This window comes from Erithacus rubecula (assembly GCF_903797595.1).
Source record: "Erithacus rubecula genome assembly, chromosome: 1".
Classification (NCBI taxonomy): domain Eukaryota; kingdom Metazoa; phylum Chordata; class Aves; order Passeriformes; family Muscicapidae; genus Erithacus; species Erithacus rubecula.
Genome location: NC_136658.1, coordinates 25,054,919 through 25,072,481, shown reverse-complemented (window position 1 = coordinate 25,072,481; position 17,563 = coordinate 25,054,919). Strand labels below are relative to the sequence as shown.

The 17,563-nt window shown below is 41.9% G+C and overlaps 1 protein-coding gene and 1 long non-coding RNA gene across 2 annotated transcripts in view; one reads left to right on the top strand and one right to left on the bottom strand.

The window, feature by feature from the left end:
• Positions 1-1,233, bottom strand: part of LOC306802443 — a 38,324-nt gene extending 37,091 nt beyond the window's left edge. Inside the window, exon 1 of the long non-coding RNA XR_013774367.1 lies at positions 1,114-1,233. This is a non-coding gene — a long non-coding RNA (uncharacterized lncRNA). The remainder of the gene's footprint in view (positions 1-1,113) is intronic.
• A 15,790-nt stretch (positions 1,234-17,023) lies between these two features.
• SPAG17 (sperm associated antigen 17) overlaps positions 17,024-17,563 on the top strand; it is an 86,172-nt gene continuing 85,632 nt past the window's right edge. The window contains exon 1 of the mRNA XM_079316382.1: positions 17,024-17,169. Coding sequence (XP_079172508.1) covers positions 17,077-17,169 — 93 coding nt within the window. The 5' untranslated portion in view covers positions 17,024-17,076. The remainder of the gene's footprint in view (positions 17,170-17,563) is intronic.

Below are 17,563 nucleotides of genomic sequence, written 5' to 3'. Positions count from 1 at the left end.
TATCAACAAATCAGAATTTAAGCATTGTTCCATTGGGCAAGGAGTGTTTTCAATTAATTTGTAATTAAATAAGGGAAGCAATTTAGTGAACTCAGAAAGACATTCCAACAAACGGTTTATCTCATCAGTCTGAACCACACATTCCTCCAGAACAGGATCATTGTTTAGATCTTGGGTATGTTATATGATCTGGCCTACAGGAGTAATTCAATAAAACATCAATATTTTCCTTCTATTAACCCTCAGTGCCATGTTGAACGGAGAGAGCTGCCTCTGCCTCCCTTCACAGTCCCCATTAGATCTGTACCCTCTCTAACTGGCTGGACAGGTGTTATCACTAAGCAGCCTGGGGCTTTCAAACATAGTAAAACCAGACACATTCTCTAGCCAATTTTCACCACAGCACAACGTGTGGAGGAATGGACATGAAGCAATAAAAGGACAAACAGAGGACAAAGAAGAATGAAGCGGAAACCCATACTGCTTTCACAGTGGAAAACATAGTGTCACTTGAACAAATTTCCAGCTGACAAGAATTGCTAACTTTTTTCTTAACATATTCTTTATAAAATCCTTTTTCAATCAGACCCAAAAGTATAACATAGTTTATGAGGACCTGAGAAAAGACGAGCAGTTCCAGGTGGAGTTCTATGCATAAATATATTGAGGACAGGTAGAGCAGGGATTTCTGGATTGTTTAAAGGGCTTAGTGCAACAGCTGGGCACATTTTGTGTATGACCAAAAGTAAGAGCACAAATGAATGCTGATGTCCAGACAACTGGCCTTATAGCTATCATTCTTGGCTTTTTCTTTTTTTTCAGTCAGAATTATTCCATGAATAGACTGAAGGGGGGAAGAAAATTATGACATGAGAGAGGAGCCAAGAGAAGAGATTTCAGAGATAATTAAGAGGCAGAGTAAGAAAGAAAAAACAAAATTATGTGCAAAGTGAGCATAAGGAGACACAGCAGAAAATGAAACAGGTACAGAACCGAAGAATAAAAATGTTGGGGACAGGGAATTAGAGAAAGGATTGAATGAAGTAGGAGGAGGCAAGATAGGCAGAGGAGTGAAAAGAGGACCATAATAACCAAATGCTGTTAAAGAATTACTGCTGCTAAAGAAATGAAGACACAGACAGCTTTGCATAGATTTTTTTCCTTTTCAGGTCTCCACTCACTTGTCCTCTCCCTCTCTGTTCCTAGCCTGTCCTGGTCATAGTCATCTTCATGATAAGACACCTGTTTGGAAAAAAACAACTAAAACCAAAAATAAAATAGAAGAAAAAAGAAAAAATTAAAAAGAAAAATTAATTTGTAGACTTTTTTCTCATATTGATCATATTCTTCATTTTTTTTGAAGTTGTAGTAGTATTAATGTTCAAAAGAAAATGTAGCCCTATCAGAAAGAATGGATTTTGAGTCAGGACTGTTCCTCATTTTCTCATTGTGAAAACTATCAAAGCTTGGCCAAGTTCAAAGTTTACATTTTGACATGCACAGGTCAGAGCTGTGCATGTGAAGTCACTGAGGATTTTATGCATTCCCTGCATGCATAAGAAGTCAAGAACGTTGCTTCTTACAGTTACTGCTCCTGTAATTAATAGTGGTAGGACAGACACTCCTCAGGATTGTGATGATCTGCTACTGGCAATCAGAGAAAATAGTGGAGAAGACCTGAATGGAAGCAGATTTGGAGGGCAGAGGGAAGAGAGAAGGAATCAAAACCAATTGATACTGAGTAAAACAGAAGGCCACATTCAGAAGAATTGAGGAGGAGGCATCTGAAAAAGAAAGAATCTGCTTGGGGAGAAGGATGGCGTCACAAGCTATTTGGAAACCTGTCAGATGAAGACGTGTGGCAGGAGAGACATCAATTCTGGTTAAGAGTTGTGTGCAAGGTAAAAGTGTTGGTCTACACAGAGCTCAAGGCTGGAGAGGGAGCAGAGCATACAGAAGACAGAAAATAGGGTGAACGCCAAGAGTAATTGAAGATTCTGAGAAGCTGGAGTGGGACAGAGCTACAGAGATGTAGAGAAACACAGGTAGGGCGAAATTACTGTAAACTCAGTGATCAGTGAACTAGTCAATGCTAGTGACACAAATCAGAGAAGGGGGACAGAGACAAGCTGAGCCAAGAAACTGAGGAAGGCATGGGGGAGAAAGGATTGAACTACAACATGTATCTATAAACAGAAAAAAGGAAGAACTGCAGTAAGGTTCAGGGAACAGAGATGGGACACAAGGATCACAGCTTGTTTGGAGCTGGCAGAGGGGAACCACTGTGATCACGGTCCCCATGGGAACAGAGTCTGCATCTCACCACTCCTCACCTGGCATACATTCTCTCCAAAATCCAATAGTATGGGGTAGTAAAAATTGTATGACCTCATCTCTTTTTCATGCTCTTTCACCATCAAATAGCAAACCTCTGCTGTTACCAGTTGTTTCAGTTAGCTCAAGTGACAGGGGCTTCTGAAAGCGACCTTAAGTTATCAGTTGTTAAGGATGTCAGGGTGATCCTACATAACTGGTTTATTTTTCCTCGAGCTCACCTTTCGTCTTTGATGCCTAGGAACATAATTCAGAAAAATATTTTAAGACAGTACTATTGAACAGTTAAGGTCAAAGACTTTCTGTTGGAGTGTGAAAAACAGGCTTTTCTGAGTTCCTCAGAGAGAGATCAAAATGCAGGGTTTGAATTAAAGATTTTAGAGAAATTAAAATATGTTAAGCCACACAGACATGAAATAGAGGTGCAAGCTTTAGTTTTAAGTAAGTAGAAATTTTATTAAGTTGCATAGATATGAAGTAGAAGTATAAATCTTAGTTTTAAGTAAATAAAAATACGTTTCAAGTGCCTTAAAGAGAAAAAGCCTTAGAATCTGATGTAGAAAACAAGTTTCAGAAACAAGCTGCAATGAGAGCTCAAAAACATAGTTCTAGACATAATAAAAATATAGTAAGAATATTGCTTACATTCTTCAGATAGAACAGACAGGCTATATGTGCAAATTATACCTAAATTTTTGTATTACAGGACCAGAATCTAATAGGTTTAAAAGAAATGCTTCAGGTTTGTGTTTTTAGCTCATTGGGTAATTTGTAAATAAAAATCTGTGTACTGGAGTGAGAGCTCTCTTGCTCTTTCTCTCGCTCTCTCTTCCTCCACCATCATCATCATCACTACCACCACATGAAAGAAGAAGAGGAGGAAGAGCAAGAAGAGAAGAACGGAAGAAGGCAGGCCAGGGAGCATCTGCCTCTCAAGACTCTGTACCCCTTGCACCGAGAGCTGCTTCTGCTTTAATTGGAACTTCATGTCAGAAAGCTTTAACACAGACTTTACAGACTTGGACTCCTTGCCTTTGGAGACTGATGAGCCTTTACAATAAACAACTTCACAGGAACCAACAACTGCTCTGCTCTTTGGACATATAAGCCCATAACAATCCCGACACATTGTGAGGTATGCATCAGGTCAAAAGTATGAGGTTATGCTACTGTATGAATTTAACCCTGTTTTTCATACAGTTTATCCTGTCATGAAGTATTAATTTCTATTTTGTATCTAACTCAATCTCCAGCTTGATTTTTAGACACAGTGTTCAAAATACTTGGAAATGGTTCCAACAGAAAAATAATTGTCTGAATCCTTCTTCAGCTACACATCCTGCAAAGAAAATGACTATGACAGGAAACATATAACTTTCAGAGGTCCTCTCCTTCTTTAGAAAGTCCTCATCTCTACTCTAGAAGCTGTGGTTCACCCTATCTCTCAAGCTCCCAGAGGTAGGTTCCCTTAAGCTAAGAAGTGGCCTTGGTAATTTGAAGTTAAATACTACTTTAAAAATCAGATCATATTTTCCCATTTCCATTTAGCAATGGTTCTTATCTGAGTGTGACTCAAGTTTCTCTGCCCATTCCTGAAACCACCATGTGCTGTTATGTCTTATTTAGCTCAGAAACCTGAAAAGAGATTGCTTTCCTTCTGGAGAGACCAGGCAGAACTGGGTTAAAGAACAACGCAAACCTTTGGGCACATATGAATTGCCTTGGTTGTGGTGCTGTGGTTTCGTATTTACAGTCCTGTACTACAGGCATGGAACACAGCCACAGACTTGGCTTGTTCATCTTTGTTTTGGTTGCACCAACACCTATAAACGAAACAAAAAACCCAGGAAAGGGTTTCCGATCTTAACCACTGCTGAGCCTTTGCCCAGCTGTACAACTTCTGGCTTTCCCTCATATAATTATGGAAGAACCAGAAGCTTCATCCTCAGTCGTAAATGAACCTTCCTCTCTGCAGAAGGGAAAAAAGTAGTTCTTAGGAGGGGCAAAACAATACAGATGATAAGGCCAGAAGAAGCCATTGTGATCATCTGCTCCAGTCTCCTGCAGAACATAAGGCATAGGGTTTTCTTCAATTATCTTATCTTTGAGTTATAATGTCTATTACAGGATAATAAAACATTCAATTTTGCCTGTTCCACGCTAAGTACATGCTGCCTTGTTTCCAGTCTGAACCAGTCTGTCTTGAGTTTTACACACTGCTGAATATCAGGAGTTTGTTAGCTGCAGTGAAGATGTCTACAGTGAAGAGATCTGATCTTCAGTTTGCCTTATCTGTCACACCTGAATGACAGGATAACTCCACTGAATGGTGTCATCTCAGCAGTGCAGCTCCAAAAAAATTCATGGACTTGAACATTAATCATCAACGACCCTGTAGCTCCTTATTGAGCATTATGAGCATTGCTGAGAGAGACCATTCCTTTCAAAGCCTATGGAGATTCATAGCAGGAAAGACGCGATGACTTTCAAAACACTGGAAATTGTTTATAATTGAAGTGGTCACTTATAAATAGCTCCCACTTGTCACGTGGCCAGCTTAATTAAGTAGTGGGGAGTGTGTGCGGTCATTCACCTCACATAGAAAAATCCGTATTGGGCCTTCACCCCAATGTTAATTTCCTGACCTGACAGATGGGGATTGAGTGTCTGTTTATGCCAAGAGGAGTTTGCTAACATTATTCCTCTAATTACTAATTATACCAGTGAAAGGGGCTTTACGGCCAGAGTCCTGGATACGTGAAACTTGATCATCAGAGATTTGCAGGAAAGATGGAAGATTGATGGGTGACATCAAACAGCTGACAAGAAGGCCAAGGCAGCCAGACGGACAGCAGCTGCTCCAAGGGGCTTTGGGGGGTGGGAGGGGGCAGCTGCTCAGCGGGGACAGGGGGCCAAGGGGGAGCACCACTAAGCAGAACAAGTAATTTTAAAATTTTGTGCTCCCCTGTTATTTCAGATATGAACTGGTCTAATCTCCTCGGGCTTGAGGCTGCCTGGGAGAGCATTTCCACTAACAGGTGGTAAAGCAAAGGCAGAGCAGCGGGGCTGAAGGCAGTTGCTGCTGCAGAGGGGCACTAGCCTCAGCTGCAGCCAAGGGCCTCCACAGGATGCTTTGAACAGTGGATCAAAGAAGAGGAGGTAGAAGATGTAAAACAGCTCCTCTGGGCCTCAGGATTTTCAGATCCAAGCCTGAATCTCAGTGTGTCCATTCCCTGGGGCCTCAGGAAACTTGTCCCAGTCAGCTACAGATTGACGCCAATGACGCTGTGGAAACTTTCCTTGCAGGGTGGTTTCCTTCTCTGAAAGAGACAGGGGTTGCATAATGTCATCAAGCTGCACCAACACCCATTTAGGGGACCAGACCTAAACCATACTGGTGGTCTGTGACTCGATAGTGGCACAGCATGTTGCCTGATTCTCTGAAAGATATTTGGGCCAGGGTGGTCTGTGTTTTCCCTGCTCTGCCAGAATCTGGTGGGCTGGTGAATGGTACTGCACCGCAGGGCTTGTAGAAGTTCAGTATCCAGGAATCCTACCATAGTGTACTTTATGTGGTCTGCAAACCACTGGTATTCTTAGCGTTCTTGGGAATCACAGGGATTGGCTGCCAGAGCTTCCCCTACGTGCTGTGTTGCCTAAACTCTCTCTCCAGCTGCAGCCACCCTGCCTGTGGAGACTCTGGAGACATGGAGACTCCTGCACCAACAGAATCCTCCTTCTGCCAGACGAGTTAAACAACCATCTTGACTGACATTCTGTGAGTGGACACAAAAGTCTTGGTGCTCACACAGCTACTCCTGTCCCCACCATGAAGAGGATTAATTATCATGAGTCCACATCTCTACACTTGCAAACCAAAGCCCATATCCTGCCCAAACCCTCTATTGTACAAACCAAGTAGAGGGGCTACTGGAAACACATAAACTAGGAGTCTACCAAGAAGCTGAGAGAAAACAGCTGTCACTGTTTTTTCACCCTGAAGCAGTAGGCATCTGGCTGATTTGTATAATGTTAATTAGAAGTCTATTCTTGAAAAGGGTCAAGTGCTTGGTTTTTCATTCCACGAATATGAAGGAAGTATGGACACAAACAGTAAACTGTCCTTATGAAAATCACTTTTTGCTTGATGTAATAGAACACAGCAGCATTAGGATAGGGACAAGTATATCAGTGATATTAGAAACTTCCACTAGTAGAGTGAGCTGAATTTCAAAGTGGTATGATACACAGTGTACATCAAAACATAAATAAACTCTACTGCCATCTAGCCAATAATAGAGGTCTCTACCATAAGCTCTATCTTGGATAACAAGTCTATCTTACACTAGATTTGTCAAAATATTTTCATAATTTGAAGTATTTTTTAGAACTCAAGGTCATGAGTGTAAGTTTGAAACAACCAAGTGATAAGATAGGAAATACAATAGTTTCATGATTCAGCATGTACACACATCCCACTGTTTCTGTTCCAGGTGAAGTGTGGAGGTTAACTCTCACATACACCTGTTCCTGAAAGATGGAATCCCTACTGATGTTTGGTTTCCTATGCTTGTACTTTTCTTTTCCTAGATACAAAACACTGAGCATTCATTAGCTTAGAGAACAATCTTGCTCTTCTATTGCTATCAAGAATCTCACCTGAGTTTTGCAGCTCCAGCTTTACAAATGTATACTCATCCACAGTGAAAATACAGATATTTAATGTTACAACTGGCTTTGCTTTGCCTTGTTCTTTCTTTCTCAAATTTATTTTTTAGACCTACTACTGTATGCAAGTGTCTCTGCACTTAGAAAAAAACACTCAAAAAACACCACATCGGATTCTCATACATAAAGAATTCTCATACAGAAAGCAGCTGGGCAAAATACCCCCAGTTTGATCCTTACCAGGCTGATAAGCTGTTCTTTTAAGAAGTCAAGTGAGTTCCAGGGCTTCCTGTCTAGGTCAGGAGCCTTTCAAAATACGATTAAAATGTTCTATTTCCCCACTGACTTGAGGAAAACAAATGGATGAAAGTGTGTGCATAATGTTTCTTTCTTTCAACAATTTTTAAAATTCCAAATACATAAATGGAGGTCTAGATACCAGCATGGGAGGATAGGCAAATGTATGGGTTAAGGCAGGTCAAGATATCTCGGTTTAAAAAGACATTGAACACATAGCATAGTCTCAAATGGTAATATTGCCATGGCACAGTTTTAGCATATTTGCATTAAGAGAATTGGAACTATTTTCTTCCAGGCTCAAATGCCTGCCTTTAGTGCATTCTCACCCTTCACCACACTTCAAGCTGTACAGACTGCTTTGCTCATGTGTTGGAGGAGTGATCCAGTGGCTCCCAGGGTTCTGAGCTCTGCCACTCCTTTGTTTTCTCCATGCCCTTGCATTGTTTTTATTGATAAAATCATGATCAGGAATGTACTCATTCTTTCACAAGATCACTCTGTTCCTGGCTACTTGATGCAATATCAATGATGGAATAAATGAAGCCTTGAGGAATGCCTCCTAAAGGCCAAGCTGCATCATCAATAATCTTTTATCATGAACACTTGGGGAAAAATTGGTTTATGACACTGTGAAGTCTTCCATTATTTTGCTATGTTCTGAAAAGCAAAAAAGGGCAGCATTTTCTACAGGGCACTCCACTGTTCTTGGCAGGAAAGATCTCCAAGTCTCTGATTTGAACAGGAAAATAGTACATGTAGTGAATCAACTGACAAACATTTCCTTAAAATCTATTAGAACCACTGGATGAGAAGTGCTACCAATTGTACTTACTGCATGTTCTAACCCACTCATTCTGAGCAGAAAAGAAGGGCAATCCGCCTCATTCTGCCCTGTTTTTTTCCCTATTAGACAGCACTCTGATCAAAGGTAAGGATACCTCCGGTGATTCAGGGCATGTGAGCAAAGATGAACAAGGCAGATACAAAAGCTCAGGTCACTCTAGGTGCCTGGGGAGCTCAGTGCCTACAGATCTGGGCATCAGCCTCTTGTTCAAAGCATCCAGAATTACTTGAACTCTGATGGCAAGGTCTGAGTGAGGTACGTGTTGAGCTTTAATAGTCTATAATTTCCTTACTACAGAACTGATAAGCTTTTCCCACAGCTAACTTACCACTCCAAAACAACCAACAGAGATATGTTTGCTCCAGTTTGGAATCTCAAGTCTTAAAAGGAACATAAAGTGCTGATTGAGCCTTTTGTGCAAAAGCTGTATGATCTCCAAAATATAATTCCATCACCTCTGAAATGAAAACCACTCTAGGAGTGATTTATTTTCAGAGTAGTCTTTTATTCAATCCAAACTCTGACGCTTTTTGGCGGAATAGGTCTGTCTTTCTAGTGTTGTCTAAACTACATTACATTAGAAGACTTCCAATTTTTAGTTAGTCTTCTGTCCTGGAAGACAGTATTTCCTGTTACAAAATGGAAAAAAATTTAAAAGTTTGATTAAATCTTGCAAATGTGAGCTATTTTTCTAAATGGAAACCAGACAAGTTGAAGTTCATTGATCCACACTGGTAGTAATGGCACTCAAGGTTTACTGGTGTTTGCAGCAAAAATAACTAATTTGTCAGTGTTTTCTTTAAATTATGATTGTTTAGTCATCAGAGGATTTTGCAGGATGCTGAAGAAAAGCAAAGATAATTCAAGGCAAGTGAAAAAACATGTTTTCACAAAAAAAAAACCTTTCTGTCGGTATGTAACTTATATTTTAAAGAAAACTAATAAATCTGTTTTCTTTCATTTTGCTCACAGTCCTAATTTGACATACCCAATGACTGCCACAATGACTTTACAGTATTTACATACTCCAAGCCCTAGTGTGCATTTGAGAATTAGAGTTTAGACACCATAGCTGGTACATAGGGCCACCTGTGCCCTATGCTGAGCTCAGCTATTTATATCAAATCTCTCCACATTATTTTCAAAAGCTGACTACTACCTCTCTTAAAAATCACTAGATACAAAGTAAGTATTAAGGACGCATGATCTGAAAGCACTGGCACAAGCAAGTCTATGCATCTGGAGCATGGCAGATTTTAACTATGTACTGTACCTTTTCTGTTAATGGTCCTCCACATCTTGCAGCCCTGGCACAGTAAATGTTTTGCTTTCTCTGAAGTAATGAGATGGAGAGAGATGGAAAAACGCCTGCTTTTTCATTTTGACTGCTCTTAATGTGAGTTAAGGAATTTGACTGATGGGAATTAGTGCTAACATAGTTTGTTAACTAAGAAAACTGCTAATTAGAAATGGTTCTGAACTCAATCCCTGCAATGATATAACATAAAAACTTGCCACATTTTATATGCATAAAGCTTACTGAATCCATATAAATGGCTGGTCATGGCAGAAGCTATCCAATGTTGATGATAAAGCATTGCCAAATCTCCTTTTTAACTTTTATTTATTATACAATGTCTGTCAGTAATAAGTGGGGCTTTTACATTAAAGCATGTGTTAGCATCTAATAGGGATGAAAATACTATCTTTCCTAAAATTATTTAATTTGATCTTTAAATAAATAGTTTTCTAAGAATTAAATCACTCTGACAGAGCCTTGGGTTTGCAGTCATTTGCAGAAAAAAAGACCCCACAAATTATTTCAAATTCCCATATTGCTAAGACTTGCTAAAATCTTGTACAAAGGATATATACATGGACTTTGATGGGACAGAAAACTGTCTTATTTTGTGGTTATTTCACATAACTGCATAATGTTTTTCCAAAGAAGCTGAGGAATGCTACTCCCTTACAGATAATTCCACATAGGTAAGCCACATTTCATAATACTTTCCAGCTCTCACTGTCTTGGTTGGAGGGTGCAAGATGAGGGCCTGGCCAATAGCCTGCTCATCTCCATCACCTGGTTCTCACCATCCTTTTCTGTAGAGCAGTTGCAGGGGACACTATTCAGATTCACTATATGGACTATACAGATTCAGGGCATGAATGATGTCCTTAGGAGTAAGTAAATTCTTGAATTATCTGGATTTTCCACAGGAGGGGTCACAAATTTTAGGCTTTGAATCATCAGATACCACAGAAGCTAGCCTTTCCATATTCTGTCATTTAATGTAATTGCCTGGGAAATGGTAGTAGTGGGGTGCCCAAAAAAGAACAAGAGAGGAGGCATTCCAGCACAGCTGATGAGGAAGGAGACCACACCTGCACAAATATGTTAATTGGAGCACTATGCCTGGAGTTCACATGATGGGGTTCTTGGCAGGTATGGTTCAGATCACACAGACCAGCTGTGTCTAGAAGCAAGGACTGGCAAGAGAGAAATGCTGATGAAAGATGAGCTCCTACTGAGCAACGCTGGATTTGATTCTTTATGGTGCCACAGTGTGAGGTCCAGTTTGAACTCTGGAGATGCAGGGTAAGGAAAGCTTGTGAAGTAGGAATGATGCAAGTGGAGAAGACAGAAGCAAAGGATGCTTTTCTAGTCCGCAGAAAGGAGACAGTAGTTGCATTTCAGGTTTATGAAAGAGTAAAGGATTTAGTGGGTGACACTGTAAGGCATGATAGGGTTTTGTGATATAGTCTTAGAACTGGGAAATTAATCATGGCTGTTCTATAAAGCAGATTTCAGTCACTAGTATGACTAAGAGCCAAAATAGAGCAGGAAATAGTCATTACTCCACGTACTTCTTTCCAAAACATGCTCACTGAACCAGATCTATTGGGGTGTTTATATGCTCAGGATAAAGGTTTAGAAAGAAATGAGGGGAAAATAAAGTCAAAGCAACAGTTTCAGTATAGTCTATAATGTGGCAATTTAGTCATTCTGCCATTAGACATCACCTTAAAAAAACCCTGTTAAAAACTGTCCAGCTAAAAGCCCACTGAATGAGACTACCAAAGCCAAAGAAGTATGGTCCTAGCCATTTAGTTACTCCAATTGTAGTACAGCTTACACCTTTTTTAAAAAAATAATCTCTCATTCTTAAAAAAATAAACACACCATGTCTTTCCACCTCTTTTCATCAATATTTTCATAGCAAACTCTGGCATACAGCTCAAGTCTGTTTACCCTCCATGGCGTTAATGTTTGTTTTTAATGGATTAGAAACTTCTTTTTTTTGTGCCAGTAATGGCATAATATTTCAAATCCTACTTATTTAGACTTTGCTTTGTTTGGCTGCTGAGAAACATTAGCAGTTAGTGCTCAGGACTACTGTGCAAGTCACCCTTTCAGGATGGTGGTAGGAGTAAGGACTGCTACAGAAGCAGATCTTCACGGCCAGAAGAAGTCATGCAATGATGCAGGATTTGAAAATGCAGGAGAAGGGGAGTTTGGCTTTCTTGAAGACTGGGAGAATGTTTTCTTTGGATTTCTCCCTCTAGGGAGAGATATAAAATCTTGTGATCTGTTTCGGAAAGGGGCAGGAATAAAACCTGAGATACCTGAATTTGGATTTTTTTTGCTGGCTGATATCACTGAACAACTTCCAAAATTCAGTTACCTAGAGACAGTAGAACTATAATACCAAGTGCAGGAATCTTTCTTTAAAGAGACTGTTGCACAGCATTCAGCTGGAATTTGGAAGTCATTTTACTGACAGATGATAATGGATTTCATTTTGAGCCTTGCCAGGAACCCTTATGCCATTTGCTACAGAGAGGAAAAAACATTCTCCTTGCACATGCATGCATGTGGGAGAACATCTTTTCCAAAATTAAATGCAGGGCCTTGCAGGTTTTGAAGTTTTTTCCTGGTAAAACAGAGTTGGTGGAGGGTCTTAAATGTAAACACATTTGTATAAAGAAAGTTTGATCTGTTCTGGATGTTATACTTGTGATAAACAACAGAGGCTACAAACATTTATAACTCAGATTGACTGGAAACATTTGAGTGAAGAGAAAAAAGCACTGACTGGCCAGGCAGCCACTGTATGCACAAGCTGGAGGGAGAAGGGAATAACTACAACTTGCTTTGCATTTGGCCATGTTCTTAGATGGACCAGCTCTAATAGGTTAGGCCCTGATTGGCCCAGTACTGGAGGGCAGGCCCTGCCGTGTGGTGGATGGACCTATCTGGATTGCATTGTCTTTACAATCCAGCTGTTCCCTTGCCCTCTAACCATCCCTGCAAGTTCTCACAGCTCAGCAAGCACCTAGCAACTCTTATTATATCAGGAAGACCCATTGTAGTCTGAAAAGGAGAGGCTGTTTTATTGTCTCATGAGTAGAACTCAGTCTAATGAAGAAGTTACTGACCTTTGGCACTAGAGAAATAAGAGCACCATGTCATACTCAGAAGGGGAATGTGTTAGTATATTTACACTTGGATTAACCTTTATCCCTTTCAGGGCATTTGCACTTACATTTTACTGATGTAGAAATAAGCTTTCTAGATCCTAAAGCCAAAACAGATTCTTGGTCCACATCCACAAGGCCAATTCAGCCTCTGTGGGAAGCTTTATGCAAATTATATAAACAAATTCAGAGACTGAAAAATAAATTATAAAGAATCATTTGGTGGTCAGAGCAGCAACTGTAGGCAAAAACCTCCTACACCCAGCTTGGTATGTGACAGTTCATGGAGGCTGTGGTAACACATGCTGTAGCTGTCAAATCTGTGTAACTTGTGAGATCCTTTTGTCCTGCAGGCTTGCAAACTTCAAGCAAAATCTGTTCCCAGCCCAGATGCTGCAATGCTATGAAACTGGAAAGGAAAGCAAAATGAGTTTTATGTTCCTCCCCTTCTTCCTTTCTGAGAGGAAAAAGGTCTGAACAGTGTTCTCTTGGGGGGTGGGGGGGGGTTAAGGGGGAGGAAGTGTGCTTTTTTTCTTAATACCTTTCTTCTTCTTTTAGAAATATAAGGAGGATGAAAGGCTGTTTCCTTAGCAGAGCTGAGGGCCATGTTAACTGTTCTAGACAACTTTTCTGGCCAGTTTTCTAAAACAGAAACAGCTTTCTGAAGCCACAATTCAGAAAGCGTCCCTGTTTCAGCAGCATTTAAATCTTACAAAAGTGATATAAAGCAATTAAGTGTGCTCTTAAGGACTTAAGCAAAGAACCTGCTCACTTCCCAACTAAAGCTGAAAAGGTGATGGTTCTTACTGAAAATATAGTTTTTTTCCAAATAATTTTCAAGCATTTAAAATAAGCACATTTTTAAAACAAAGCAAACAGGATTAAAATTAATTCCCCTCTCAGTTAATTGGGTTTTAATCAATAACAATCAAAACCTTTACTGGTCCTTTAGTTAGCTATTGTCTTTCAGAAAATACCAAGTAGAGAAAAAAATGACATGTACAACTAGTAATGTCTTTCCACTCCACACACTTTACTGAAGAACAAGTAAATGCAAATGTTCTTTAATTTGCCCTAAAAGAAAAAGCAACTAATGTTCCTTCTCTTCCTGAAGCAAAGTGTATACCACATTTTTAAACACTCCTTCTATACTGCTATTAAAAGTGTGGGCATGCAGACATGTTATTGGGCTTAGCTACTCCACAGTACACTACAGTACTAGTACTCCAGTATTAACCATGCATGCTTTCTTACACTGCTGTATAAACTCATAAAACACAGGCTTGTTAACTTGTCTCCCAGGGAAAGGTAAACTATGCTTTATTTACACAGAGTATTATTCAGAATTGCAAGTGTACTGTAAATTCATGTCTTGTTACTCCACACATATATTCACAAGTGTTTTTTAATAAGCCAAAAAATTAAAGGCTGATCTTGGCATTTTTAGGTTGCCACTCTCCCTGAAAATCTCACCATAAATATTCCTGTCACACACAAAATCCTCACAGATGACTTTGTCCCATTAACTCTCGCACTAGACCAAATTTCACTACTCAGAAATGTCAAGCTCACACCTGCACTTTCCTGTTTTCTGCAAAGGTACCGTACACTGCATACTGTCTCTCTGAATCTGAAATTTACCTATTCCTCCAACCAGAGGCTCATCAGTACAGCTGAACTACATTCAGGTTTGCTAATACAAGTTCTGAGATTGCAGCAGCTTCATATTTTAGTTAGCAGAAGGAAGCTGAAATTTTTCAGATGGCTCAGCTGCAAAACATGCAGCTGGGTAGTGTGCAGCTGAGACCATTTGGAGGAAACAAACAGTGTAGTTTCCCAGTATAATTGATTTTTCTGTCCATTTTGGGATTTAACCAAGGGAGTTTTAGTGATCTGGTTCACAGCTTGACCTACAAGCACAATCTTTGGCAGCACAACAAAATGGACAGGGACAAGCAGCCAAACAGGAGATGTCTTCAGCAGGCTTCACTGATATATAGCCCATTTTAGGACTATACACTACAACCCTTTATGACAGAGCATGAATACAATTTCTTCTTCTCCTTTGTTTGTGAGAGTGGTGGAGGTAATTTTGAATTAACTGATATAAACTTCTAGTGATCAGCTGTCCTTGATATCTGCTACAGCAGCCAACAATAAACAAGTTATCAAGATGCATTTACTGAGGAGGTAAATAAATGCAGAATGAAACCATCCCCTTCAAACAGTCCTTATGCATCAAGCAACCCTCAGTAGATATAAACAGAGAAGTTCATGGTTCTCACAGCTCCTCTTTGTGTTCTCCAAGCTGTTGGTTAGCTAACATCTGAGCATACAAATCCAGGTATAGGCATAATTAAACAGTTATCACCTCCCACCAAAGTCATGGTGATGCACATTTCAGCCACAGCATAAAGATCTGGGTGCAAAATCCTCTCCTGTCACTCCTCCCAAAATTTGTATTTATTCCTGAAAACTAAGCCATGAAAAATCTGAAGCGTGGTTCATAGTTAGGATATTTAGCAACATTATCTGTATAACATAGAATGGAGCCGGGGCAGAGACAGATGACACTACTCTCTATGATCCATGTAACAAAAAGCCTCTTTGTTGTTCTCCATTCACCTTAAATAAAGGATCTGAATTTCCTGGGCATACACATGTGAGTGGTTGTGGTCCTAGTCACTCATTTCCTTAGCCAATGATACATCTGCACCTAGGGTTCAACAGATTGGCTGGGATTCTCTGTATTTGCTCAAACCCATCCTATCATCAGTCACCCAGGCATCTGTCTACTAACAGGTTGGTTTGAGTCAGTCTGCAGCTTTTAGACCAGCTGCAATATGCAATGTGACAATCTATGCATTCAACCCTAAACTTCTCTGCTGTTCTGCTACTGTTGTTCACATCAGCTGGTGATCCTGCCCCATTTCTCCTTTCCATACTCTGTCAGTGCACCTCAGCAGGCACAGACTGTATCCAAGACTTCAGTGAAGAACAAGGATATGGTGGGAATGCCATGCAGCCTATTTCTTTGAACAAGTGAAGCCTGATTTTTGCTTTTTTCTGGACAATGAAAGAAAAATTCAAAAAGAGAAAAATGGACACCAACCAATAGATGGGCTGAGGGGAAATGTTAATGGATGTTGGGCAAATCTACTGTTCAGCTTTCCCATGTCACCAACTGTATCACTATTTACAAATGCTGGGAAGATACCTTTCTGCAAACTAAAATTATGAGAGACTTGCCTGTGACATGCCCTATGAAGCTAAATTCCTACTTCTTTACTAAAGCTGTGTAATAAAACGTATTTTATACAGCACACACACTAGGTCAGTATCACCCCAGAATGAAATCCTGACTAAGGCAGTAACAGACTGCACAGCAGGGTTTTAAACTCTGACAAAAATAAAGATTTGGAGACTCTGAGTAATCCTGGTTGGTATAAGGGGGTGGGGGAAGGGCAATATGTGGTTTGGGGTATTTTCACCAAATGTTAAATCACACAGAATATTTCACTCGTCTCCAGTGTGAGATCACAACATGACTCCTCTGTAATGAATTCTTTATCTTGGCAGCTCTCCTGTTTTCTCCCAACAGTGCCTCCCTCTCCCCTTCTGGTCCCAGTGCCGTAACATGTGGTGGTGTTTGGAGAGCCGCTCGGGCCCGGGAGCGGACCTGGCTGCCGCACCCCCCGCCCTGCGGCTCAGCGCTGCAGCGCCGGGCCCGCAGCTCGCCCCGGCACCTTCCTCCGGGGCACGCTGAGAACTGCGCGGGCAGCCGTACATGCCACAGGCCAAGGCCATAGAGCCCTGGGCATGAGATGTGTCACTTGGCGACCATGAGAGCGTGTGCTGCCCCAACACTCCGCAGGCAGCCTCGGTGAGGCATTTCCTTTGGGCAGCTGTGATGGCCGTGCCTCGTTGTCTCCAAAACTATGATGAAAGTACCCAAAAAGCTCCAAGAGAATGCACAGAATCCATCAGTTTGGAAGGAACCAGAGTGGATTTGGTCTAACCTCCCCGCTTAAAGCAGAGCTCCTAGAACCACACGGCACAGAGTTGCATCCAAACGGTTCTTGCCTATCTCTAATGAGGGAAACTCCGCAACCTCCCCGGGCAACCTGTTTCAGCGACACAGCAAAGTTCGCACTCACACTCAGGTGCAACTTCTGTGCATCAGTTTCAAGTTGCCTTGTTCTGTGGCTTGGCATCACCGAGCAGAGTCCGGCTCCATGCTCTGACTCCCCGTTTGGATATTCATAGACACTGATGACGGCCCTTCCCGAGGCTGAGCAGACCCAGACCGCCCAGCCTTTCCCGCTGCAGCGACGCTGCCGGCGGCCGGCCCGGCCGGGCCCAGCGCTCCCGCGGGGGCAGGCTCCGCCCGCGGGCGCGGTCTCCGGGGCGACGCGTGGGGCTGGCGAGCGGCCGCTGCCGCTGCTGCTGCCATGGGCCCCAAGCGGTCCAAGTCCGACCGGGGGTCGCTGGTGTCCGGCCTGCCGAGCTGGGAGCCCGCGCTGGTGTCCGCCCGCCTCGAGGAGGTGAAGGCGGCCGAGGGACAGAGCTGGCGGCGCGGGGGGAAGGAGGGAGCGGGCAGGAGGCGGCTCGGGCCGCTCCCCGACCCGGGGGTCGCGGCTGCGGGGGCGCCAGGGGGCTCCGGGCGGGCCGTGAGGGGCCCGATGTGCGGCGCAGCCCCCCTGCCACTTGCCCCCGCCACCGAGCGTGGCCCTGCGCGTTTCTTTGCTCCTCCTCACCTCGGCACTTCTCTTTCCGGGCTTTGGGTGCCAAGTTTCGGCTCGGAGCGAACTTTTTATAAACTGCTGAACAACGGGGTTTGATGGAGGTGCTGACACAGCATTAACTGTAGCGTTGAAAATGTGAGGCTGTAATTTTCCTGCCTGAGTGTGTGCAGCTAAAAGGCACCTTTTTTTTCCT